Consider the following 27,873-nt stretch of genomic DNA (forward strand, 5'->3'; position numbering starts at 1 on the left):
TTAAGATTGCAGAATGGGTACAATACAGTACGGCTCAATACAAAACAAACTGCTAAGAGGATGCAGACCAGAGAAAGACGTTCGTCTTGTTTACATCGGGGTCCCCCATTTTCAATTCATCATGACATTTATGACATACACAACAAACAGATATACAGAACTGTATAGTAAAAAGAGATCATAAAAAATATATACTCTTTCATATGACAACTCATTTTGGGACAGATTGTTCCTTATTAGAGTATGGAATGTTAGGAATTGAAAACTAAACATAAGATCTACCGGGAACACAATCGCAGGACACTGTGGATGTATATAATGGTTTTAGGCCAACAGCTAGCTGGTCCATATCTGCTTCCATTCATTTGTGCTAAGCTAGGTTTGCAGCCGGATAGCTTTCTACTGAACGCACAGAGAAGAAATTGGTATCTATCTTCTCGTCTGACTCTGGAGAGAAGACGGTAAGTGCATTTAGATAGATCATAGATAGAGCAGAGAGAGATCATAGGTTGAGATTTATAGATCATAGGTAGAGATCTATAGATCATAGATAGAGCAGAGAGAGATCTATAGATCATAGGTAGAGATCTATAGATCATAGGTAGAGCAGAGAGAGATCTATAGATCATAGGTAGAGGTCTATAGATCATAGATAGAGATCTATAGATCATAGGTAGAGGTCTATAGATCATAGATAGAGATCTATAGATCATAGGTAGAGGTCTATAGATCATAGATAGAGCAGAGAGAGATCTATAGATCATAGGTAGAGATCTATAGATCATAGGTAGAGGTCTATAGATCATAGGTAGAGCAGAGAGAGGTAGAGCAGAGAGAGAGGTTTTGTTTTCTCTGTTTGATTGTTTTGTTTTGTTTGGCTTTGGCAATGTAAATGTATGTTTCCCATGTCAATGAAGCCCATTTGAATTGAATTGAATTGAGAGGTAGAACAGAGAGAGGTAGAACAGAGAGAGGTAGAGCAGAGAGAGGTAGAGCAGAGAGGTAGAGCAGAGAGAGAGGTAGAACAGAGAGAGGTAGAACAGAGAGAGAGGTAGAGCAGAGAGAGAGGTAGAGCAGAGAGAGAGGTAGAACAGAGAGAGGTAGAGCAGAGAGAGACGTAGAGCAGAGAGAGGTAGAACAGAGAGAGAGGTAGAGCAGAGAGAGAGGTAGAGCAGAGAGAGGTAGAACAGAGAGAGAGGTAGAGCAGAGAGAGAGGTAGAACAGAGAGAGGTAGAGCAGAGAGAGACGTAGAACAGAGAGAGAGGTAGAGCAGAGAGAGGTAGAGCAGAGAGAGAGGTAGAGCAGAGAGAGAGGTAGAGCAGAGAGAGAGGTAGAGCAGAGAGAGAGGTAGAGCAGAGAGAGAGGTAGAGCAGAGAGAGAGGTAGAACAGAGAGAGGTAGAGCAGAGAGAGAGGTAGAGCAGAGAGAGGTAGAGCAGAGAGAGAGGTAGAGCAGAGAGAGGGGTAGAGCAGAGAGAGAGGTAGAGCAGAGAGAGAGGTAGAGCAGAGAGAGAGGTAGAGCAGAGAGAGAGGTAGAGCAGAGAGAGGGGTAGAGCAGAGAGAGACGTAGAACAGAGAGAGAGGTAGAGCAGAGAGAGAGGTAGAGCAGAGAGAGACGTAGAACAGAGAGAGAGGTAGAACAGAGAGAGGTAGAGCAGAGAGAGACGTAGAGCAGAGAGAGACGTAGAACAGAGAGAGAGGTAGAGCAGAGAGAGAGGTAGAGCAGAGAGAGGTAGAGCAGAGAGAGGTAGAGCAGAGAGAGAGGTAGAGCAGAGAGAGGTAGAGCAGAGAGAGGTAGAGCAGAGAGAGGTAGAGCAGAGAGAGGTAGAACAGAGAGAGGTAGAGCAGAGAGAGAGGTAGAGCAGAGAGAGAGGTAGAGCAGAGAGAGGTAGAACAGAGAGAGGTAGAGCAGAGAGAGAGGTAGAACAGAGAGAGAGGTAGAGCAGAGAGAGAGGTAGAGCAGAGAGAGAGGTAGAGCAGAGAGAGAGGTAGAGCAGAGAGAGAGGCAGAGAGAGAGGTAGAGCAGAGAGAGAGGTAGAGCAGAGAGAGAGGTAGAGCAGAGAGAGAGATAGAGTAGAGAGAGAGGTAGAGCAGAGAGAGAGGTAGAGCAGAGAGAGAGAGGTAGAGCAGAGAGAGGTAGAGCAGAGAGAGGTAGAGCAGAGAGAGAGGTAGAGCAGAGAGAGAGGTAGAGCAGAGAGAGAGGTAGAGTAGAGAGAGAGGTAGAGCAGAGAGAGGTAGAGCAGAGAGAGGTAGAGCAGAGAGAGAGGTAGAGCAGAGAGAGAGGTAGAGCAGAGAGAGAGGTAGAGCAGAGAGAGAGGTAGAGCAGAGAGAGGTAGAGCAGAGAGAGAGGTAGAGCAGAGAGAGGTAGAGCAGAGAGAGAGGTAGAGCAGAGAGAGAGGTAGAGCAGAGAGAGAGGTAGAGCAGAGAGAGAGGTAGAGCAGAGAGGTAGAGCAGAGAGAGGTAGAGCAGAGAGAGAGGTAGAGCAGAGAGAGAGGTAGAACAGAGAGAGGTAGAGCAGAGAGAGAGGTAGAGAGAGAGAGGTAGAGCAGAGAGAGTAGTAGAGCAGAGAGAGGTAGAGCAGAGAGAGGTAGAGCAGAGAGAGAGGTAGAGTAGAGAGAGAGGTAGAGCAGAGAGAGAGGTAGAGCAGAGAGAGAGGTAGAACAGAGAGAGGTAGAGCAGAGAGAGGTAGAGCAGAGAGAGGTAGAGAGAGAGAGGTAGAGCAGAGAGAGAGGTAGAGCAGAGAGAGGTAGAGCAGAGAGAGGTAGAGCAGAGAGAGAGGTAGAGCAGAGAGAGAGGTAGAGCAGAGAGAGGTAGAGCAGAGAGAGGTAGAGCAGAGAGAGAGGTAGAGCAGAGAGAGAGGTAGAGCAGAGAGAGAGGTAGAGCAGAGAGAGGTAGAGCAGAGAGAGAGGTAGAGCAGAGAGAGGTAGAGCAGAGAGAGAGGTAGAGTAGAGAGAGAGGTAGAGCAGAGAGAGGTAGAGCAGAGAGAGAGGTAGAGCAGAGAGAGAGGTAGAGCAGAGAGAGGTAGAGCAGAGAGAGAGGTAGAGCAGAGAGAGAGGTAGAGCAGAGAGAGGTAGAGCAGAGAGAGAGGTAGAGCAGAGAGAGAGGTAGAGCAGAGAGAGGTAGAGCAGAGGGAGAGGTAGAGCAGAGAGAGAGGTAGAGCAGATAGAGGTAGAGCAGAGAGAGAGGTAGAGCAGAGAGAGAGGTAGAGCAGAGAGAAATAGAGCAGAGAGAGAGGTAGAGCAGAGAGAGGTAGAACAGAGAGAGAGGTAGAACAGAGAGAGAGGTAGAGCAGAGAGAGAGGTAGAGCAGAGAGAGAGGTAGAGCAGAGAGAGGTAGAGCAGAGAGAGAGGTAGAGCAGAGAGAGAGGTAGAGCAGAGAGAAATAGAGCAGAGAGAGAGGTAGAGCAGAGAGAAATAGAGCAGAGAGAGAGGTAGAGCAGAGAGAGAGGTAGAGAAGAGAGAGAGGTAGAGCAGAGAGAGAGGTAGAGCAGAGAGAGGTAGAGCAGAGAGAGAGGTAGAGTAGAGAGAGAGGTAGAGCAGAGAGAGAGGTAGAGCAGAGAGAGGTAGAGTAGAGAGAGAGGTAGAGCAGATAGAGAGGTAGAGCAGAGAGAGAGGTAGAACAGAGAGAGAGGTAGAGCAGAGAGAGGTAGAGCAGAGAGAGAGGTAGAGCAGAGAGAGGTAGATCAGAGAGAGAGGTAGAGCAGAGAGAGAGGTAGAGCAGAGAGAGGTAGAGCAGAGAGAGAGGTAGAGCAGAGAGAGGTAGATCAGAGAGAGAGGTAGAGCAGAGAGAGGTAGAACAGAGAGGTAGAGCAGAGAGAGAGGTAGAGCAGAGAGAGAGGTAGAGCAGAGAGAGGTAGAGCAGAGAGAGAGGTAGAGCAGAGAGAGGTAGATCAGAGAGAGAGGTAGAGCAGAGAGAGGTAGAACAGAGAGGTAGAGCAGAGAGAGAGGTAGAGCAGAGAGAGAGGTAGAGCAGAGAGAGGTAGAACAGAGAGAGGTAGAGCAGAGAGAGAGGTAGAGCAGAGAGAGAGGTAGAGCAGAGAGAGGTAGAACAGAGAGAGGTAGAGCAGAGAGAGAGGTAGAGCAGAGAGAGGTAGAGAAGAGAGAGAGGTAGAGCAGAGAGAGAGGTAGAGCAGAGAGAGAGGTAGAGCAGAGAGAGGTAGAGAAGAGAGAGAGGTAGAGCAGAGAGAGAGGTAGAGCAGAGAGAGAGGTAGAACAGAGAGAGGTAGAGCAGAGAGAGAGGTAGAGCAGAGAGAGAGGTAGAGCAGAGAGAGGTAGAGCAGAGAGAGAGAGGTAGAGCAGAGAGAGAGGTAGAGCAGAGAGAGAGAGAGAGGTAGAACAGAGAGAGAGGTAGAGCAGAGAGAGGTAGAGCAGAGAGAGGTAGAGCAGAGAGAGGTAGAACAGAGAGAGGTAGAGCAGAGAGAGGTAGAGCAGAGAGAGGTAGAACAGAGAGAGGTAGAGCAGAGAGAGGTAGAGCAGAGAGAGAGGTAGAGCAGAGAGAGAGAGGTAGAGCAGAGAGAGGTAGAACAGAGAGAGGTAGAGCAGAGAGAGGTAGAACAGAGAGAGGTAGAGCAGAGAGAGAGGTAGAGCAGAAAGGTAGAGCAGAGAGAGAGGTAGAGCAGAGAGAGAGGTAGAACAGAGAGAGGTAGAGCAGAGAGAGAGAGAGGTAGAGCAGAGAGAGAGGTAGAGCAGAGAGAGAGAGAGGTAGAACAGAGAGAGGTAGAACAGAGAGAGGTAGAGCAGAGAGAGGTAGAACAGAGAGAGGTAGAACAGAGAGAGGTAGAGCAGAGAGAGGTAGAGCAGAGAGAGAGGTAGAGCAGAGAGAGAGGTAGAGCAGAGAGAGAGGTAGAGCAGAGAGAGGTAGAACAGAGAGAGGTAGAGCAGAGAGAGGTAGAACAGAGAGAGGTAGAGCAGAGAGAGAGAGGTAGAGCAGAGAGGTAGAACAGAGAGAGGTAGAGCAGAGAGAGGTAGAGCAGAGAGAGAGAGGTAGAACAGAGAGAGGTAGAACAGAGAGAGGTAGAGCAGAGAGAGAGAGAGGTAGAGCAGAGAGAGAGGTAGAGCAGAAAGGTAGAGCAGAGAGAGAGGTAGAGCAGAGAGAGAGGTAGAACAGAGAGAGGTAGAGCAGAGAGAGAGAGAGGTAGAGCAGAGAGAGAGGTAGAGCAGAGAGAGAGAGAGGTAGAACAGAGAGAGGTAGAACAGAGAGAGGTAGAGCAGAGAGAGGTAGAGCAGAGAGAGGTAGAACAGAGAGAGGTAGAGCAGAGAGAGGTAGAGCAGAGAGAGAGGTAGAGCAGAGAGAGAGAGGTAGAGCAGAGAGAGGTAGAACAGAGAGAGGTAGAGCAGAGAGAGGTAGAGCAGAGAGAGAGAGAGGTAGAACAGAGAGAGGTAGAACAGAGAGAGGTAGAGCAGAGAGAGGTAGAGCAGAGAGAGAGGTAGAGCAGAGAGAGAGAGAGGTAGAGCAGAGAGAGGTAGAACAGAGAGAGGTAGAGCAGAGAGAGGTAGAACAGAGAGAGGTAGAGCAGAGAGAGAGAGGTAGAGCAGAGAGAGGTAGAGCAGAGAGAGGTAGAGCAGAGAGAGAGGTAGAGCAGAGAGAGAGGTAGAACAGAGAGAGGTAGAACAGAGAGAGGTAGAGCAGAGAGAGGTAGAGCAGAGAGAGGTAGAACAGAGAGAGGTAGAGCAGAGAGAGGTAGAGCAGAGAGAGAGGTAGAGCAGAGAGAGAGAGGTAGAGCAGAGAGAGGTAGAACAGAGAGAGGTAGAGCAGAGAGAGGTAGAGCAGAGAGAGAGAGAGGTAGAACAGAGAGAGGTAGAACAGAGAGAGGTAGAGCAGAGAGAGGTAGAGCAGAGAGAGAGGTAGAGCAGAGAGAGAGAGAGGTAGAGCAGAGAGAGGTAGAACAGAGAGAGGTAGAGCAGAGAGAGGTAGAACAGAGAGAGGTAGAGCAGAGAGAGAGGTAGAGCAGAGAGAGGTAGAACAGAGAGAGGTAGAGCAGAGAGAGGTAGAGCAGAGAGAGGTAGAGCAGAGAGAGAGGTAGAACAGAGAGGTAGAGCAGAGAGAGGTAGAACAGAGAGAGAGGTAGAGCAGAGAGAGGTAGAGCAGAGAGAGGTAGAGCAGAGAGAGAGGTAGAGCAGAGAGAGAGGTAGAGCAGAGAGAGAGGTAGAACAGAGAGAGGTAGAGCAGATAGAGGTAGAGCAGAGAGAGGTAGAGCAGATAGAGGTAGAGCAGAGAGAGGGGTAGAGCAGAGAGAGGTAGAGCAGAGAGAGAGGTAGAACAGAGAGAGAGGTAGAGCAGAGAGAGAGGCAGAACAGAGAGAGAGGTAGAGCAGAGAGAGGTAGAGCAGAGAGAGGTAGAGCAGAGAGAGAGGTAGAACAGAGAGAGGTAGAGCAGAGAGAGGTAGAGTAGAGAGAGGTAGAGCAGAGGGAGAGGTAGAGCAGAGAGAGAGGTAGAGCAGAGAGAGGTAGAGCAGAGAGAGAGGTAGAGCAGAGAGAGGTAGAGCAGAGGGAGAGGTAGAGCAGAGAGAGAGGTAGAACAGAGAGAGGTAGAGCAGAGAGAGGTAGAGTAGAGAGAGGTAGAGCAGAGGGAGAGGTAGAGCAGAGAGAGAGCAGAGAGAGAGGTAGAACAGAGGGAGGTAGAGCAGAGGGAGAGGTAGAGCAGAGAGAGAGCAGAGAGAGAGGTAGAACAGAGAGAGGTAGAGCAGAGAGAGGTAGAGCAGAGAGGTAGAGCAGAGGGAGAGGTAGAGCAGAGAGAGAGGTATAACAGAGAGAGGTAGAGCAGAGAGAGGTAGAGCAGAGAGAGGTAGAGCAGAGGGAGAGGTAGAGCAGAGAGAGAGGTAGAGCAGAGAGAGAGGTAGAGCAGAGAGAGGTAGAGCAGAGGGAGAGGTAGAGCAGAGGGAGAGGTAGAGCAGAGAGAGAGGTAGAGCAGAGAGAGGTAGAGCAGAGGGAGAGGTCTATAGCTGTACCTCCTTTAACGTCCCAGAGTTTGATGACACGGTCCGTTCCTCCTGTCGCCAGCAGGTTAGAGCTGCTGAACTTCACAGCATTGATGCCTTGCTCATGAGCATCCTGGAGGAGAGGAAAGAGAACCACCTCATTACAAATCTGACGTTCATTCATTAGCAGGGGTTAAAGATCCGCTCCAGATGGACTTTATACCCTTAAGAAATGTTCTATATTCAATAACTATTTGTATAAATATGTTTTTTTCCAACAACTTGTTGAATAAACTGTCTCAGTAGCATCTCTACCCCTTTAGCCTCGTTAAAACAATCACTTTAAACAAAATGTCACTTTAAATAATGGAAAAGTCACTTTAAAGGAATGAGGAATATAAAAGTCACTTTAAGGAAAGAACAGATGTGGCTCTTGTATAGTATAGTTTAGATATATTAAGTATAACATAATGACGGAGTTAAAATTGTATATTGTATAGTAGTGGACATAGGAACCAGTGCCTTCTCAGGAATTTAGCATGTCTATTTTATCATGCACATCTTATGTCTTACCTGTCTTTTTCTATGTCTATTTTATTATTGTATTATTGCACAATCGATGCGGGCATGACCACCACCCGCATTTCACTGTATGCCCTGGTATGTATGTCAGATTCAGATTCAGATTACTTTATTCACCATATTGTACAGGTACAAATGGAACGTGATTTGACATTATTATTATCCCAGGATTGGAACAAGCTGCCTATCCCCATCAAGCAGAGCTCGAGCCTCAACAGCTTCAAGAGAAGCGTCAGGAAGTGGCTCATGGACAGAATAGAGGAATAGCCCCCTATAGTTCGAATGGGTTTCCAATCAGTTTTTAGTTATTGTGGGGTACACAATTTTAGCTATAGGTTAGTCTTCTAATGTTTTAAATGTATGTGTTTTGTGTTATTGTCGTGTTTTTGTTGTGGCCTAACAGCCCTGGGACCATGACGGAAATAAGGGTTTTACTCTCTCATGTTATCCTTTGGATCCTTGTTGTGTGTTTTTAATCCATCAATAAAATCAATCAATCAATCAATTACAGTGCATGATTTTTTTTTTCACATATAGGAATAAACATAATAATAATAATAAAACAGGACAGTGAGACAACAATAAGACTGTAAAGTGCAGTGGTTGGGGACATGGATACAGTGCAGCACAGTTCAAGTCCAGAGGTCCAGCCCTAGCAGCTCGCCATAGGAGGGGGGGGGGGGGAGCAGGGGGACACCTGACTCATTTACCAGGCGAGCTGCTGAAGGGAAGAAACTCAGTCTATGGCGGGACCTAAGTGTCTGGGGCAGCTGTAGCCGCCTGCCGTGGGGGAGCATGATGAAGAGGCCGTGGCCCGGGTGGGCGGGGTCTGCCATGATCTTCCTCACCCTCAAGGCCCTGGTGGAGTGTAGGGACTCGAGGGAGGGAAGGGGGCAGCCGATCACCCTCTCCGTCGAGCGTATCACCCGCTGCAGCTTGGCCTTGTCTCTGACCGTGGCTGCAGGGAACCAGGTGATGATGGAGAGGGTGAGGATGGACTGGATGATGGCAGTGTAAAACTGGACCATCATAGTCCTCGGCAGCCTGAACAAGTGACAAATAAACCTCTTGATTCTTGATGCAGGAATCTATGAATAGCAATAAGCATAAGATATTTACCAGGAATTCCAAGTTGGAAGCTTTCAAGACATGTCAATATCTAGTCAGCTTTCTGTGTAGCTGAAGATGAAGGTGTCAAGTTAGTGGGCCATGAGAGGGTCGACCTGTTAGTGACATCACACATGCAACTCAGGTGTCAGGGAAGGACAGAGCAGCTCTCCCTCTCCAGGGGAAGAATGTGAAAAAGGCGCTCTGATGACAACTTCTGCACAAATAACAATCTGTATAGTCAAAGTCATCCCTCCAGGAGGAGATAACCATTTATGTTTTCAGAGGAACGTTTTCAAACTTTATTAACCTCTTACCTCTCAGGCAAGTGCTATCGGAGTCTCATGGCCAGTACAGAGAGACTCAGAAGGAGCTTCTATCCCCTGGGCCCAGGAGTGCAAAACTTGTAATCCCCATCTGATTGGATCAGATTTGTATTCATTCATTTCAACTCATTATGAATTGAAAATGGGGGACCCTGATGTAAACAAGACGAAAGTCTTTCTCTGGTCTGCATCCCCTTAACAATTGTGTGTATTGAGCTGTACTGTACTGTACCCATTCTGCAATCTGTTAATTAAAATTTTCAATCAATCAATCAATCAATCAATCAATCAATCAATCAATAAATAGGGATTCAATGTTTTGAACTCCTGGGCCCAGGCCATCAGGATGCTCAATGACAATGACACTATGTAACAACCCATCCTCTACACTCACTGCACACACATCCACATGTACACACTCACTTTAAACAAACACTCACCTTAACACCCACTTTCCTCACTTTAACACACTTTATATTTATCCATTATTAAAGAGATTTGCACTACATTCATACCTCATTTGCACCTTACCCTAAGTGTTGTACCTCATTTCTGCATTGTACCTCACTGTTACCCATTTTACTCTGTATTGTATATTGTATAATATATGTATATTGAACATTCCTTTACTACTTTTTACCTACTTCTTAATTACCTTTGTTTACTGTATGAAGCACACTCTCAGGGGCTCACACAGAAACAAGCATTTCATCATAAAGTATTCTGTATTTTATTGTGACAATTTTGCGGCGATTTTGGCCTCGTTTTTAAGGCGATCCAATGCTTTTTATGCCAATTAACCAATACATTGCTTGAAAGTTAAGATTGTCACCGTTCAATTGACACCCTACTCAACGTATTAGGTGCTTGCAATCTCCGGGAATAAGACGAAACAACCAACGAGCTTCATTCTGAAAAAGTGACTACCTCCTGTTTCGCCTTCCGGTAATCGGTCCAATCACGTCTGACCGGTGAAAATGATTGGCCACATTTGTAGCCAGTAAATATTTATTTAGTTAGTTTGGGACTCGAAGGGGGAGGGGCCTGTGCTTTGTTTATCAATGGGATGCGTTTATGCTTCACTTACTCTGTTTCAATCATATTGAGAGTGAATCTGTGAAGACTTTGACTGGACGTTGAAGCGTTCAAGAGTTATAGCATTTGGAGACATAGGGTCTCCAAGTGGCCATTTTGGAAAAACGCATAGACATACCATTAGAAAAAGTTGTGTAAAACACAAATTTTCTGTGGTATTGTTATCAACTTTGGACCTGTACTGGATAAGGCTTTAGGCTATGGACCCATTGTATTTTCCAGGTCATACCTATCAGCTGGAACCTGTAGGAGGCCTCTGTTTGCAAGATAATTCAAATGGAAGTGAGAAATGTGCCCGCCTGTTAACCTCTTAACTAAAGATGGTAAGTTTGAGTGTTGTGTTCATTCATAGTTAAAGACAGTAGAGGTTGAGTACTTTATTTTATACAATGGCATGCAAATGTCTTGATTCTGATTGGCTGAAACAGTGAAGTTGCCGGTTGTTATTGAGTATAACACACTCCACGTTACTTTGTTTCCGAATCACTCCGCCGTTCATTCTTTTACTGAATGAAACCAAGATGGCGGACAATAACTTTATGAATGGATGTATTGATTCAGTCATAACGACTCATTCAAAATAGATACCTGGAATTTACCTGGAATATGTTAGTTGTTTACACAATGTTGGATTATGTAATTGGTTTGTCATGACTCATTGTAAAACAAAATATAAATCGCGGGGGGGGGAGTGGCCACTGGCAGTTGCAGAATCCGACTCCTCTCGGGTGAACGCGCAGACACTCCATCAGCCTACCCAGCATGTAATAGAACTCAACTTGTTATTATTGGCGCATAGATTGCAGAAATACGGGAACGTTTTGATTATATTTAAAAGGCTTTGACATTGTAAAACGAAATAAGTGGAGTTAAGAAGCTGTAAGCAGAATACAAGTCATAAGAACACCCACGATATAGTGTTCTTCCCCCTTCCTACTGTATAAGAAAGAATTTAAAAAGCATTGCAAGGAGAACAGAGGTTATTTGTTTTGCGTGATTTAAAAAACGCTGTATTAAAAGAACCAATATAAGGATCCATGCAAGCTTTTAACTGTGGGTACATCTTGGCGTCCCGCAACTATTCCCCAATCACTTCTATCACCGAAAATGTTTAGTAAAGGAAAGCCGACGGTTGTTACTTCGTATATAATACACTTCACGTGACCCCAGAACCTCAATGTAAATAAACCATAATCACCCTACAAAAACAGTACTGTATTTGTAAATCTGGTATGTCATAAATGTATAGATGTAGCAGTACTGTCTATCTGTATGTCATATATGTTATGATGCATTGAAAATGGGGGACCCTGATAATAATAACTTTATTTTTTTTGTATAGCACTTTTCATACAGAGGTTGCAGTTCAAAGTGCTTCACAACAGTAAAAAATACAGGCATAAGCGAGCATAAAAAGATAGACGGGTAGAATCACAGTGTTTCACATTAGGATCTAGCATCCCAATAGGCTCTCCGCTTACAGTTTTCAGTAACACAAATAGTAAAAATAGTTTAAAATGATTCAGTTTAAAAATAGTCAAAAAATTATAAAATAGAACGGACATAAAAAATACAGGCATGAGCGAGCATAGCAAGATATGGCAAATCACAGTGTTTCACATTAGGATCTAGCATCTTAATAGGCTCTCTATTCAGTAATACTCCTGTAGTTCATGAACAAATAATCACAGTGTTTCACATTTGGATCTAGCAAATAATAAGAATAAAATGATTCAGTTTAAAAATAGTCATAAATAATCCTGTATGCATCGTTGTTTAGTGTGTATGTGTGTTTATTGTGTTGTGTGTGTGTGTGTGTGGTTGTACTTCAGCTACTACTACTCTACAACTACCACTCCAGGACACAGTTAACCTAGATCTACTCTACTCTACAACTACCACTCCAGGACACAGTTAACCTAGATCTACTACTACTACAGCTACTACTACTACAACTACAACGCTACAACTACTACTACTCTACTCCAGGACACAGTTAACCTAGATCTACTCTACAACTACCACTCCAGGACACAGTTAACCTAGATCTACTACTACTCTACCCCAGGACACAGTTAACCTAGATCTACCAGGACACAGTTAACCTAGATCTACAACTACAACGCTACTACAACTCGGTGTGTGTGTGTCTGTGTGTGACTGTGTGTGTGTGTGTACAGCGCTACAACTACTACTACTCTACTCCAGGACACAGTTAACCTAGATCTACTCTACAACTACCACTCCAGGACACAGTTAACCTAGATCTACTACTACTCTACCAGGACACAGTTAACCTAGATCTACAACTACAACGCTACTACAACTCGGTGTGTGTGTGTCTGTGTGTGACTGTGTGTGTGTGTGTGTGTGTGTGTGTGTGTATGTCGGTGTGTGTGTCTGTGTGTGTGTGTGTGTATGTGTGTATGTCGGTGTGTGTGTGTGTTTGTGTGTGATTGTGTGTGTGTGTGTGTGTGACTGTGTGTGTGTGACTGTGTGTGTGTGCGTCACAACCCGCAGTGTTTCACATTTGGATCTAGCAATAAATAAGAATAGTTTAAAATGATTCAGTTTAAAAATAGTCATCAGTAAGAAGTAAAAAGTGCAATAACCGACACATGAATTTGATAGGCAGTGTAAAAGAGTAGGCAGGGTAAGAATAAATACAAGTTGTGTCAGGATATCCCTGATGTTTCCTCTTGCCACTAGGTGGTAGCAGATAACTATCAGTGAAATGCCTGAGCAAAGAGATAGGTTTTAAGCTGTCTTTTAAAGATGTCTAGCGAGTTGGCTTCCCTGATGTTTTGGGGTAGTTTGTTCCATAGTTTTGGGGCATAGTTGATAAAGGCTGCATTACCGATCCTCTTTTGACTGCTTCTGGGAGCCTCTAGTAGTCCAGCAGCTGATGATCGCAGTGTTCTTGCTGGTGTGTAATTTATTAGAGTGTTGGCGATGTAGCTAGGTCCCTGTCCATTTAGAGCTTTGTATGTAAGGAGAAGGACCTTAAAGTCAATTCTAAATGTTACAGGAAGCCAGTGTAAAGCGGCTAGGACTGGACTAATGTGCTCTCTCCTTTTGGTTCTAGTTAGCAGTCGGGCTGCAGAGTTTTGGATTAGCTGAAGCCTCTCTGTGGTTTTCTTAGGGAGACCTGTGAAAAGTGCATTACAGTAGTCTAACCGGCTAGATATGAATGCATGAATTAGCTTCTCAGCATCGTTCTGATTAATAAATGGTCGTACTTTTGCTATATTTCTGAGATGGAAGAACGATGTTTTCGTCACTTTGCTAATATGAGAATTGAAGTTCAGTTCTGAATCTATGATAACCCCAAGACTAGTGACCTCAGATTTGATCCAAGGGGTTAGTCCCCCCAGGTTCTTTATTAATGTTTCTTTTTTAGTTTTGGAGCCGATAATTAGAATTTCAGTTTTGTTCTCGTTTAGTTTCAGGAAGTTCTTACTCATCCATTTATTTATTGACAGTAAGCAGTCTGTAATGGAGCTAATCGCTGTATCATTTGGTTCAGCAGATATGTACAGTTGTGTATCATCCGCATAGCTATGGAAATCTACATTATGTTCTCTGATGATATCACCCAGCGGTAACATGTAAAGGGAGAAGAGTAAAGGACCTAAGCAACTCCCTTGTGCAACTCCATAGTTGTTGTCGTATATATCAGACATGTGATCTCCTAGTTTAACATAGAATTTCCTCCCTCTGATGTATGTTTTAAACCAGCCCAGCACATGGTCTGAGAAACCGACATGGTTTTCAAGACGATCGATTAGAATATCATGATCGATTGTATCAAATGCTGCACTGAGATCCAACAGGATAAGGATGGAGATCTTATTCTCGTCAGAGTTTAGTCTGAGGTCACTGATTATTTTGGTGAGGGCAGTTTCAGTGCTGTGATATTTTCTGAATCCTGACTGAAATTCTTCTAAGATGTTGTTTTCTTCAAGAAAGGAATTTATTTGAACTGAAACTATCTTTTCAAGTACTTTACTAATGAATGGTAGGTTGGATATTGGACGATAATTTGCCATTTCATTACTATCCAAGTTAGGTTTTTTTAGTAATGGCTTTACAACTGCTGTTTTAAAGGCATCCGGGAAAATACCAGTCCTAAGGGAAGTGTTTATGATATCTAGCACAGGGCTTGAAACACTATTAAATACCCGTTTGAAGAAAGCTGTAGGTATAGGGTCAATGTCTGAGGTGGAGGAGTTACATTCTGAGACAGTTTTGCAGAGTACATCTAATGTGATGCATGTGAAACTTCTCATGGTTACATTGCACGGTTTGCCGCAATCAACTTTATTTCCATCATGAGTAATGCTGGCCCTGATCAAGGTTATTTTGTTGTTAAAGAATAGTGCAAGTTCTTCACACTTAACCGTTGATGACTGAGGAGGTGTAGGGGCAGTGTTGAGTAGTACATTAATAGTGGAAAAGAGGATTCTGGAGTTTCCAGCATTTTCTGTAATGATTTTAGAGAAGTAATCTTTCCTTGCTAAGCGGATGGTTTTATTATAAGCAGTTAAAGCATCTTTGTATATATCACAGCATATGGTGGTTTTTGTTTTTCTCCATTTTCGCTCCGCTGCACGACATTTCCTTTTTTCTTTGTTGACCGTATTATAGTTTAACCAGGGCGAGGCTCTAGTTTTCTTCTTTTTCGTTTTTAATGGGGCGACAGAATTTAATATAGATGACATTGCATCATTGAGATTTTCTACCATTTCATTTAGAGAGCTGTCATGATTGTGTGGTTCATGTAGTCTGATAAGATCAATGAACTTTGATTCAGCTTTGTCGTTTAGGAGCCTCTTTTTAACTATGATTTCTTTTTTTGTTTTAGTAAGGGTTATTTGAGTATCAAAAAATATACAGTGATGGTCGGAGAGAGGTAATTCAGTTATTGAGATATTTGTTATGCTTAGCCCAGTTGTTGTTATAACTAAGTCTAGTGTATTCCCAAGCCGGTGAGTTGCATTTGTTATATGCTGTATTAGGTCAAAGCTATCCAGTAGATTTTTTAGTTCCATAGTTTTGGAGTCTGTTTTCTTATTAAAATGGATGTTCAGGTCTCCATTTAGGATCACCTTATCATATCCGGTAACACATAGTGAGATCAGTTCAGAGAGCTCCTGTATAAATATTGGTGAGTGTCTAGGCGGGCGGTATATTGTGACAATAATAGTTGATTCTGTTTTTAGTTCAATGGCAAGATATTCCATTGACATGAACTCGCCTAGTTCTGTGATTCTAAACAAGAGTTTTGAGGAGAAGATTGCTGCAACTCCTCCGCCCCTTTTATTTTTTCTGGGTATTTGAAAAAAGTTATAGTCTGGTGGACAAGCTTCTATCATTATTGATGTAGCTGTGTCATTATTTAGCCATGTCTCTACTAGGCAGATGCAATCTAAGTTATTTTCTTTAATCAGATCATTTACTAAGAATGTTTTATTATTCAGTGATCTGACATTTAGGAAAGCTAATTTTATTTGTTGGACTTCTTTAGAGGAGGTCTGCTTTGGTTTGACCGTGATGGCCCTGAGGTTAATAGCAGGTAAACGCATTGGTGGCGTATATTTTTCACCATGCCATTGGCTAGTTATGATTACTTGTATGTTTTTAGAGATGGCATGGTAATTGTGCTATACTGTACCGTACTGACTGCACTGTGCTTTCGGGGACATTTGATCAGACGAGATGGCCTTGTGTGATATGGGGGGGGGGGACGGGGATGGGACGTCTTGTGCTGTACTTCGTGGTGAGATTGTGTCCTTCATGACTATCTCTCGTGCTGGTGTGAGCTTAATATTCTTGGAGGCCATCAAGGCATGACGCATGTTTGCTGATAGGAGCTTTGAACCTAAGCGATTTGGGAAGAAGCCATTTCTTTGAAAACGTTCTGGGTTATTCCAGAAAACATTGAAGTTGTCAATGAATTTCAGGCCGTGTACGAGACATGCAGCCCCTAACCATGAATTAAAATTTAGGAGTCGACTGAATGCTTCCTGTCCTCTGCGAAAGCATGCAATTGGTCCACTGATGGACACATCAGTGTTTGTGTACACAGACTGATGTTTGTCTAGTGTGTTCATTAAACGTGTGAAATCGTCTTTCAAAGTCTCTGTGCCAGTCTTCTTTCGCAGGATGTCAAACGATCCAGAGTGAATGACAATTTTTGTTATTCCTGGTCTGATTAGTGTTGGAAGTTTTTCGGCTAGCTCTTTCACAGTTGTATTGTCTAGACAGATATTTTCTGTGTTTGCCATCTCCACATACCTTGTTATGGAATCTCCAATCAGTATGCAGTCTATTTTCTGTGTGAGGTTAGCATTTTTCTTTCCAACAGTTTTGGGGCCGTTTGTTTTTGGGCTAGGCCTAGTCTGCTGGTTCTTTCCACAGTCCTGTGGCCTTGGTGAAGCCTCGTTAGCCTTCATGTTAACGCTGGTCCCGTACCTTCGGCGTTGGCTACCGCGACGTTCTCGGCGCATGATAGTCTCTTCGCTGTTAGCCGTTCGCTCGGTCTGGGTCGTGTTTGCCAGCCGTGTCGCTAGTGGCTCTGTTTTCCTCGTCGTCTCGTCGTTAGCGTGTGCTTCGCTAGCATTAGCATTAGCGTGAGCTCCGGCATGCCAGCTGTTTGCTTCGCTAGTGTTAGCGTGAGCTCCGGTATTCTTGCTATTAGCGTCGTTAGCGTGAGCTCCGTTACGCTCGCTGTTTTCTTCGTTAGCGTTGTTAGCTACGCTTCTATGTCTCTTTGCCTTGGGTGTTGATATGCGTGTTTCCGAGAGTAGGTTGAAACTATTTCCTGGCGGTACCGGGGGTGAGGTCCTGGATCGTTTATTTCTCCTTTTATCCTTGTCGGTGATCCACTGCTTTGGTCTAGCTCCTTGGTTGTGCCAAGGACCGTCTTTTGGGTGGTGCTGTTCTGTAGTTACTAGCAAAGGCCAGTTCTCAATCATGGTATTGTTGGCTATATTTGTAGTAGCTTCATAAATAGAGTCAATGAGTTGCTCATCCTGCTGTATTTGGTACAGGGTAGAAACCCGAGCCTCCAGCTCTACAATCCTCTTTCTCATCTCCAAGCAATTAGTACATTCTGTGGGAGAGCCGAGTCCCGGCATCTTCCTTTATTTCTTTTCAGGTTAGGCTAAGCTGAAGCTAAGCTAGGTACTTAGCTGGTGGTGGTGGTGGTGATGATGATGATGATGGTGGTGGTGGTGGTGATGGTGGTGGTGATGGTGGCACGGGGCAGTTCCGTTGCCCTGGAACTGTGCTATTACTCACACTGTCGTCTTCCGTCTCGTTAAAACTCAAAATAACAAGTCTTTCTCTGGTCTGCATCCCCTTAACAATTGTGTGTATTGAGCTGTACTGTATTGTACCCATTCTGCAATCTGGTAATAAAATGTTCAATCAATCAATCAATCAATCATTCCAATAACAACCGCTAACTTCACTGTTAGATGGCATGCTTTGAAGCAACCTATGTATAGATGTACTGTAGCACTGTCTATCTGTAATAACATTTTCAATCAATCAATCAATCATTCCAATAACAACCGCTAACTTCACTGTTAGATGGCATGCTTTGAAGCAACCTATGTATAAATGTAGCACTGTCTATCTGTAATAAAATGTTCAATAAATCAATCAATCATTCCAATAACAACCGCTAACTTCACTGTTAGATGGCATGCTTTGAAACACCGCACCTCCCAGATGCTTCTAGACACAGAGGCAATTTTTTTTCCCTACTTTTTCTGCGGATGGTTTTGTGAATACATTTCAATTATGCTTCAATTAATGTGTTTATTGTATAGCAATAAGGTTGTATGAATTTGTCAATTGTATAAAAGACATTACACCACTTGTAGTCGTGTGTTATAAGAATTAGAGCATGCCTAGGGGGGTCTAACGACCCTCGGCTGCGCCTCAGGCCTAACAACCACCCCTAGGCATGCTCTAATTCTTATAACACACTCCTGTGCGTGATGTAATGCTTAAATCTAAAGATGGTAAGTTAGAGTATTGTGTTCATTCATAGTTAAAGACAGTAGAGGTTGAGTACTTTATTATCTAAAGATGGTAAGTTAGAGTGTTGTGTTCATTCATAGTTAAACACAGTAGAGGTTGAGAACTTTATTATCTAAAGATGGTAAGTTAGAGTATTGTGTTCATTCATAGTTAAAGACAGTAGAGGTTGAGAACTTTATTATCTAAAGATGGTAAGTTAGAGTGTTGTGTTCATTCATAGTTAAAGACAGTAGAGGTTGAATACTGTCTTATCTAAAGATGGTAAATTAGAGTGTTGTGTTCATTCATAGTTAAAGACAGTAGAGGTTTAGTACTTTTGGGTGATACATCACATTCACACTCCAAGTGATTTAGATAGACTTGACAACTGCAAATAAATACATGAGCCGTCTGAAAACATTCTAAACATAGTTATATGTTTTTCATTTGAAGTAGGGATGTCATTCATCGACCAGAAATATCTATAAATATCTATAAATAAATGATTAAACATGACTGCGTCAATGCTTTGAGACATTTCATGGGTGGCGGTTCTAACGTGTCTCTGATGGAAATACTGAAGAAGAATAACAATGAGAATTTCATTCAGAAGCACTAAGATCGTTCAAAATGCTCTAAATTACCCTGTTAAACTGCATGCTTTAGCTCAAGTATCTTAACTTAAACTTAAATGTTCAATCGTATGGGTTTTTGGGGATGAAAATGAATAGTTTAGATCAAGCGAAAATCCGCGAGCCCAACTCAGATAGAGTTTTCCACCTGGCCACTGTGTGTAGTTGCCATGTCTCGCCCCTGCATCAACGGAGGCACAGTAATTCAATACACATCTCATACATACTACGCAGGTATAATCACTGAGGCCACGTCTGGTCTTTTGTGAGTCAGAGGAGCACGAAGTGCCGCGACGTGCGTGTGCGAGCGTGCGTGACAGCCCTGCGCAGGTATATCGTCTGGTCTTTTGTTGTGAGTCAATCGGTACTCAAGATATTTGTGATCGACACTGTCTCGTAACTAAAGCACTTCAAGGGGGGGGACGGGGGGACTTTCCAGGCCAAGCATATAAAGCTGATTTGATTCATTTAACCTGGACACTCGCAATGGGTAGGTTTGTTGTCAGAAGCGTTGCGTAACCAGCTGCTTTACCACACTGAAGTGAGGTGGCTATCTCGAGGCAGAGTATTACATCGCCTTTTTGAACTCAGAGAAGAAGCGCAGATTTTCCTTGCAGACAGAAACAACCCATTAGCAGATAAATGTGCCGATAGTGAATGGCTGGCACAACTGGCATATCTACCCGACATCTTTGACAGGCTCAATACGTTGAATCTGGGACTATAAGGTCGGGACACAGACCTGTTTGGATTTATAGCTAAGATGGAAAGCTGGATTAAAAAACTCCATTTGTGGCACTCCAAGATCATCAGCAGAGATTCTGGGGTGTTTACTCTGCTTGATTGCTTTTTGGAGGAACATAATGTAGCACAAAATTATTATAATAATTTTTGTATCCACTTTTTCTCCTCCTATTTTTCTGTATTTTCCCTCCTATCCCAATTTAGTCGTTATGCCAATTCCCCCCTCCCCTTCCTGGCCGTTGAACATTTAGCAACAATCCGCGTTGCAAACGGATAAAAAATGGCAGACCTGTCGCAAAAATAAAAAGCTGACTGTATTTACAGTAGATTTCATTCTCGGTTCTTCATGCACGCCTGGTGATACTAAATCCAAATTGAACTCTGCCATTGGAAAGAGTAGATTTGGCCCGATCCATAGATGTGCAAGTTGGCTATAATAAGATCATTTATAGGCCTCATATTCTATTTTCTATAATAATATTTCAAATTGCATGGGTCCGGATGGCAGAATTCAGTACTGTATCTACAAAACCTTCTGTTTAATCATCTTCCCTTTATTCATTTCCTTAGATTTCTTTTCTCATGTCTGGTTATTTTTAGCATGGTGTTATTCACTGTCAAAGATGCAAAGACAAATCATAATTCATATTCTCCTTTGTTTCATCACAATTTAAGCAAGCCTAGTAATAGACACAATATTTCTGACACTGGGAATACATTAACTGAGATCCATAGGTGTCCCTAGATACAAAGAACATGCAAATGGCCTTGTAGAAGAGGAGCAATCTTCCATTTACTTAGGTATGTATTTTAGGTGGATTTTCAGAAAATACGGCTCCCAGCTTAACACAATGGCACCCGACCACGGAGATCTCCGTGTTTCGATTCCACCCGTTGTGGACAGAAGAACGGATATATCCGTGGCAAGTTGTTATTGCTTTTATTCCATTTTAATAACCTATTCAAGGTCGCCGAGCGGCACTGCAGATGTACCCTACTCTTTGAATTCGAGAAAGTGCAATACCGGCCAGATCCTCTTAGGGGCGCTATCGCGATAATGCAGTGTGCCCTGTGGCTGAACGGAGCATTTTTTTTTTTTTACTTTCAATGGAGTTTTCAGTTAGCTGGATTCTGGATGTGCAGCATGTAGCTTGGATTACGTTTTGGATTGCGGATTTCACTATGCAATAAGGGGATTTATCATCAGCCAATGGACATATCGATCTACCAGATGGCGATCGATAACGGGGAAATGCTCGGGGGGATCCCACCGGCCCACGGTAAGATCTTTTTCACGTAAAGTACATCCCTTGTTTTGATAGCCATCCATCCGATCAATGAATGAGGCTAATGAGGCTAACGCGGTTATTGGTAATCAATAATCAGAAACGACGTCCCCCGCCCCCCCCCCCCCCCCTTTTCATGCATACATGCTTGAGGATCGTGCCGATCATATGCAGTTTGAGTTATTTCTGTAGCATATGTATAACGGAAATGCCATTGGATATAACGGTAGTAGCTATTAGCCCTTTATCTCGCCTTCCAGGAAATATCCTAGCCAAAATCCCGTATAGCGCTTATATTCACGGCGCTATAAAATGAGAACGTATTGATGCTTTTTTTCCCCTTTAAGCCATTTTGAAGGGACGGTTTATGGTCTCAATTGACAAGCACACCCTTCCCATTAAGTCTCGTTTTTGTATACTATAAAGTATAGATTTAGCGCTACAAACAGCCCCACGTCTGTTTACATTTGCCGGTCCTCTAGAGATTTATTAGACGCATCCCAATGGCCCCGAATGTGTTAAGAGGTTAAAGGTGCTAGATAACATTTTTATGTAGAGTAATAATTTAAAAATATATATTTGAAAGGTGCAGAATAAAAGTATTGATTTTAGAAATGTTGGTGGTCCAAGATGAATGTTGTTTAGATATATCCCCTCCCTACTTCCCATTTGCCCACGTGGAATGCACCTCATTGGATAAATGACATGCAGGTGCTCTAGTGCGAAATCTCGTGGCTGAATGTCTATAGCACCTTTAAATAATGGTTAGTAGCAGCTCTAGACTCAAGGGTTCAGTGGTTGTTTTTATCTATTTAACTGTTGTGGAGAGGTCTTTGGTTTGACCTTTGACCTTGATGTATAGCTTAAGAACTGTTAGGTTATCGCCTTAAAACAATCTCCAGTAACATCTACAACTTGCAATGGGCCTGGTCTACAAGATACACTACACCACACAGGTACCCATGTACATGTCGAAATACTTCCCAAAGGTCAGTGAATACCACGCCCACAACACCAGAGGGAGTTCCACAAATCATGTGCAACCCAGATTCGGCACAAACAAGGGACTAAACACATTTAGCAATTATGCCACAACAATGTGGAACGCCCTACCCACAGCCGTAAAAAGATGTGAATCCCTACCCACATTCAAAACCGCTCTTAAAGAGCACTTACGGGAGGCTGCAATTCGAAACCCCCCCCCCCCTCCTAATAGTCTCCTCCCCACCGTATGTATATAATATAAAATATATAAAATATATATATGGTGGGGAGAGAATATTATTATTATTATGTACAGTCTCCTCCCCATCATATGTATATATTCTCTGTTAGGATCTATGGGTAACATTACTGTATATTTGCATATCGTATATGTCACAAATGTAACAGTACTGTTACAAAGGGTCAGATTAAACCGAATATATATATTTATTACTTGAGATATATTGTATAGTATTTGTATATCGCCTGATATCCCTTGTATATTCTTTGTACATATACACAGAATATCCCTTTACCTAGTACAGGCCAGACCATAATATTCGTTCTCCTATTGGACAGCGATCCCCTAGGCGCCACGGCCATACCCCCAATGTCTAGTTCAAAGTCACCGCTAAGACATGCCTGGACATGCCCGGTTCTGCGCAAGAATACGAGACAGAAATAAGGCTGGTACTAGATTGTTCACCTTACGTATAAATACGTCGCAGGTGGATACAGCAGTTAGTTACCCCAATAAGTTGAAGCCTCACACCACGATACAACGTGCTGTGAAGTGGGCCCGTTTTGCCCCGAAATAGAGCCTTGAGACCGCGTGCGAATTGATAGCTGAAGTGTCAGAGTTTGACGCTGTATCGTCGAGTTCGACCTATTCTATTATTAAGTAATAGTCTATTATGTATAGTGTATCGTGCGGCTACCGTTCTACAGTGACCAGCATTACCAACGTTTCATCGTACCGAGCTAGTGTGCTTATCCAGGCTGGGCGGCTTAACCTGGTGCCGTCATCCGAGGAGCCCTAGACGAGAACCGTGTGGATATGTACACTGGATAACCTACCCGACGACTACAGAGCCCTTTTCGGCTGGATTATATTTGCTTTGGTCCTGTAGCTGTTGGAGCGGAGAATTGTCTACACCCACTGTTGTGTGGGATTTACCCTGTGAGGAGCACCGTCGAGCCCGCCTCTAGTACTCTGGGGCTGGCTAGCTTTCCTCCATGCGGCACTGCATACCGGAGAATAGCTGTTGTTCGTCTACGGATCAAGGGATTATTGCACTGTCTCCTGTACCTGGAGTCTCCTTATTCCTCGTTGACCCAGACTTTCTGCGACCGACAAATCCTCTCCCCTGCTGGCTTACAACCGGAGGGACCCCTTTAGTATCTCCAGCTGATCTACTAGTGTACCATATATAATTCTTATGATACAGGTGGTATTAATTATCTCCTGCGTAATATGCTCATGGACTTACGCTCTTGACCTATTCATGCACATTCTTCGCCTTACAAGCGCAACTCTCAATCTTGATAAGTAATGTAAGATAATCTTCGTGCTGCTAATAAATATTCTTCTAAACAGTATTTCTTGTGAAGCCGTGTTATTGTGGGTGTGTTCATCTCATATACCTGTGTACTGTATGGCCAGTAGTAATGTACATAACTCAGTAGTGGTTTAATGATACCATACTTATTTAATACAGTCAGGGAATTGTACCCCTCAGTTACAATTGGTCCTTCGAGCCGGATGGTAATTAGCGTAATATTAATATAATATTAATATTAACATGGCCAATGATGAACACTCCACAAACGGTTCCCCTAAGCTAGATCGCCCGGAGCGCAGACGGCAGCCACCTCGTTACCTAGAGGACTACGCTGCCAGTCTACTACCTAGCTTTATACAGACGTTAAACGTGGAAAAAGCGGATAGTAAAAGTATGTCAAACCCTACCGACCAGGCGACCCCGCCAGTAGAGACCCTAGTGGGTTCTAACGTAACTGACCAAGCTCACGGGGGGGACCAGGAGGGACTTGACATGACTTTACCCCCCGCCAACGTCAACGAGGTAGTCCCCGGAGAGCTCCAGGATAAAGAAAGCCCTCCAGGGACGGAACCCGACCCACGACCAGAAGAGACGCACACCCAGGAGATGGACCTCCTCGGAGCGCGACAGGAGAACGGATCTCCAACGAGCACTGCCAGAAGCCGATCACCTCCATCAGTGTCTTCCCCCAGCGAGGCGGACAAGATGCTAGCGCAGGCATTTATCGCCACCCTGGCAGCCTCCACCGAACGCGATCGACTCCAAGCACAGACGCTTAGCGAGCGCGAACATTCTTCCATGGAACAAGAGCGCCTCCGCGCGCAACACCAAAGTGAGCGCGAACACTCTACCATGGAAAGAGACCGCCTGCAGGCTCAACAACTAAGTGAGCGCGAACAATCTGCAGACCAAAGAGAACGCTTCCACGCGCAACTCCAAGCGCAAGCCCTTAGTGAACGCGAACACTCTGCGATCGAGCGAGAGCGCTTCCAGGCGCAGCAAAGGAGTGACGACGACCGCATACGCCTGGAGACCAGACGCCTCCAGACGGAAGAGAATATGGAAAGAGACCGCGCCGAAGCCCAGCGCGCCGCCGCCGATGCACAGCGCGAAGCCGCCAATGCACAGCGCGACGCAGCCCAAGCCCAGCGCGAAGCAGAGCGCGACCTCGCTCACATCAAGCGCGAAGCCGAGCGCGACCGATTACAAGCGCAGATAATGGAGCAACTGATTGCCAGGGCAACCCCCCCTCCCTACGCACGGAGCTCCAGGGCCTCGTCAAGACAAGGGTCTAGGGCACCCTCCCCTACCCGATCAAGCGACCCGGAGCCCGGCCAACAGAAAGAGCCTATACACCTCTCCGAACCCCCTCCCCGACCGGTCCATGCGAGACCCAGCAACAGGGAAGAACCGGCCTACGCCGCAGAGAGACTAAATAGACGATTACAGGATCTAGAAGACCTGGCAGAGGAAGAAGAAGAGGGAGAGGAGGAAAGTCAAGCCCAACAGCAGCATCGTACTCCACAGGACCAGGAGGTCCAGTACAGCCCAGACTTTACCCCCGAGGCCCTGCGTTACAGACCCCCGACTCAACTCACGGGTGAGCTTGACGCACGACCAGCCCCGAGGAACAGCACCTGGGTACACGGGCCTTGGTACCCGCCAGGTACCAGCCCACCACGACACGTAAGAGGAGACTCGCCTAGGAGGCCTCTCCCCCAACGCTCACCGATGTGCCAGCCATCCATGGCATCGTACCTTGGCACACCGACGTTCCCGGACTTCACACACGAGAACAGAGCACAGTACACAGAGCTACGAATGTGCTTAGAGACAATGATGTCCGATGTCCCAGATGAGACGTACAAGTATGCTATCCTACTCAAGCACCTGAAGGTGCCCAGAGCGCATAATATAGCGCTGGCATATTCCAACTCAAGTACCCCATACACCGCGGCTCTAGTAGCCCTCGACCAACGTTATGGACGCATATGGGACTACGTAATACAAGAGATAAGGAATATTGACCGTCTACCCCCAGCCACAGACAATCGCTCATTAGATGACCTCTCTATCAAGGTACAATCCCTGGTAGGGATGCTGGGGGCACAAAAGGAAAAGGGTATGCACGAACTGTACGCAAACTCTAATGTTGAGAGAATATTAGAGAAGCTTCCGCCCGCCCAACAAGAGCGCTTCAGGCGGCAAAAAGACCACCGTGATCCCAACGGTCCCGAGCCATCCCTCCTAGACCTGGCCGACTTCCTGGCGAGAGAAGTCAGCAGCCTACGACTGGATACATTCGTGCGGAGCGTACCAAGCTCCAGAGAGGGACCTAGGAGATCAAACGATGGCCGCAGGCTGGTGACCGTCATGCACCAAGCCGAATCAGTACCGCGCAACAAGAACCACAGTATCCCCTCGACGAAAGAGAAGTGGAAGATTGCATGCCCGTACTGCGAAAAGGAACACTGGCTGTCACACTGTGACACGTTCAAGAAGATGACCGCCGACGAGGTGAGTCAATGGATAAAGTCCAACCGCCGCTGTTACCGCTGTGCGCGCAGTCACATGGCAGCCGAGTGCCGCTTAAAGAAGAGGTGTAGTCGGTGTGACGGAGCCCACTTGGACGTTTTACATGACAGTAACAGAAGAAAGCCCGCACCATCAAGCAGCACAAAGGCAAGTGTTATGTACATTGACTCCGCCAGCAGTGGGGGCGCCCGGGTGCTCTTGAAGGTGGTCCGCGTAACATTGAGTTACGAGGACAAGGTCATGGACACCTACGCCGTCCTTGACGACGGGTCAGAGAAGACCCTTCTCCTCGCGTCCGCTGCGGCCCAGCTGGGGCTGCGGGGGAGCGAAGAAACGATGACGATTCGGACTATCAGAAGAGACCTGAAGACGATCAAGGGCGAGAACGTCTCCTTCACTATCGCAGCAAGCGGGCAGCCAGAGAGACGGTATAGGATCACTAACGCTTTCACCAGCCAAGACATAGGCCTGTCGCAGTACACCTACCCCATCGCCAAGCTGATACGTGCACCTGCGTCAACTACCTATACCGCTCATAGACGGTGCCACCCCGACCCTGCTGATAGGATCCGACCATGCACACCTCATCGTCCCGATGGACCGGGTCCACACTGGGCCCAGAGGCTGTCCAGCAGCAGTCGAGACCCGTCTAGGATGGACGCTACAAGGCCCCCTCTCCAGGTCTCCCAACCGAACAGCAGCCACTCACTGCCTCCACTCCAGAGTGACAGAAGAAGACACCGCCCTCTTACAGCACGTCGAGAGGCTATGGACACTAGAGACAATGCCCTTTAAGAACGAAAAGAAACACATTCGTTCCAAGGAAGACATTTATGCCATAGCCCTCCTCGAGCAGGGGACAAAGAGAGTCAAAGTCAACGGAGTGATGAGATACGCAACTCCACTCCTGAGGCGAGAGGGTATGCCTACCTTCCACGCCCCAAAAGAAGCGACGGAGCGGTATCTATCGAACACAGAGCGGCGCCTAGCCAGAGACCCCGCTCAAGCTACTGTGTACCGCGCTGAGATTGACAAGCTAATCACAGCGGGACACATAAAGAGAATTGACATTAAAGAGGCCGATCAGACGACCGAATCATGGTACGTGCCGCACCACAAAGTCCACCACAACGGCAAGGATCGTATTGTGTTTAACTGCAGCTACCAGATCGGATCACAAAATCTGAATAAAGAGCTCTTGCCCGGCCCAACACTCGGCCCCTCTCTACTAGGCGTGTTGCTACGTTTCCGCCAGAACAAGGTGGCCATCAGCGGCGACATCAAAGGGATGTTCCTGCAGGTGCGACTAGTGGAAGAGGACAAGCCCCTGCTGCGGTTCTTATGGAGAGAGAGGATCGGGGATGAGCAACCATCCATCTATCAATGGGAAGTCCTCCCTTTCGGAACCACATGCAGCCCATGCTGTGCTACATTCGCACTGCAAAAACACGTCGCAGAGGACCCAGAAGCTGATGAAGAGGTCCGACAAAGTGTAGGAAATAGTTTCTACGTGGACAACTGTCTGCAAAGCGTCTCGACGCCAGAAGAAGCCGAGGCCCTCCTACTCAAGCTCCGCGCCTCCCTGATCAAAGGCGGCTTTGATCTCCGGCAGTGGGCCAGCAGCGACCCGCAAGTATTGCGCAGCCTCTCCCCAGAAGACAAGGCAGCAAGTAGCGAGACCTGGATGGCGACCATCCCAGGAGAAGCCCAAGAAATGACATTAGGACTAGTCTGGCGCTTCAAAACAGACTCGCTCCATTTTAGACACACACCCCTGACCAAGGAGCAGGGAAGGTCGACTTCACTACCGACCACAAGACGGAGTGTATACAGAACACTCGCCAGACAATATGACCCGTTGGGATGTATTCTACCTTACACCACCAGGGCAAAGATGATTGTACGAGCGCTATGGGACAAGGACCAGGGCTGGGACGATCCCATACCCGAACACCTTGCCTCCACATGGAGAGAGTGGGAGACAGAACTCAGCTCGCTCCCAGGTGTCAACATACGCCGCAGCTACTTCCCACCCACAGTGAGGCCGGAGACGTGTCAGATGGACCTGCACGTCT

The 27,873-nt window shown here is 45.6% G+C and overlaps 1 protein-coding gene across 2 annotated transcripts in view; it reads right to left on the minus strand.

Annotated features, from left to right (window-relative positions):
- Positions 1–27,873, minus strand: part of atg16l2 (ATG16 autophagy related 16-like 2) — a 171,744-nt gene that overhangs the window by 63,476 nt on the left and 80,395 nt on the right. For both annotated transcript variants that reach the window (XM_084314865.1, XM_084314866.1), the window contains one exon: positions 6,945–7,047. In XM_084314865.1, coding sequence (XP_084170991.1) covers positions 6,945–7,047 — 103 coding nt within the window. The remainder of the gene's footprint in view (positions 1–6,944; positions 7,048–27,873) is intronic.

This window comes from Notolepis coatsorum (assembly GCF_963971535.1).
Source record: "Notolepis coatsorum genome assembly, chromosome: 1".
Taxonomy (NCBI): Eukaryota; Metazoa; Chordata; class Actinopteri; order Aulopiformes; family Paralepididae; genus Notolepis; species Notolepis coatsorum.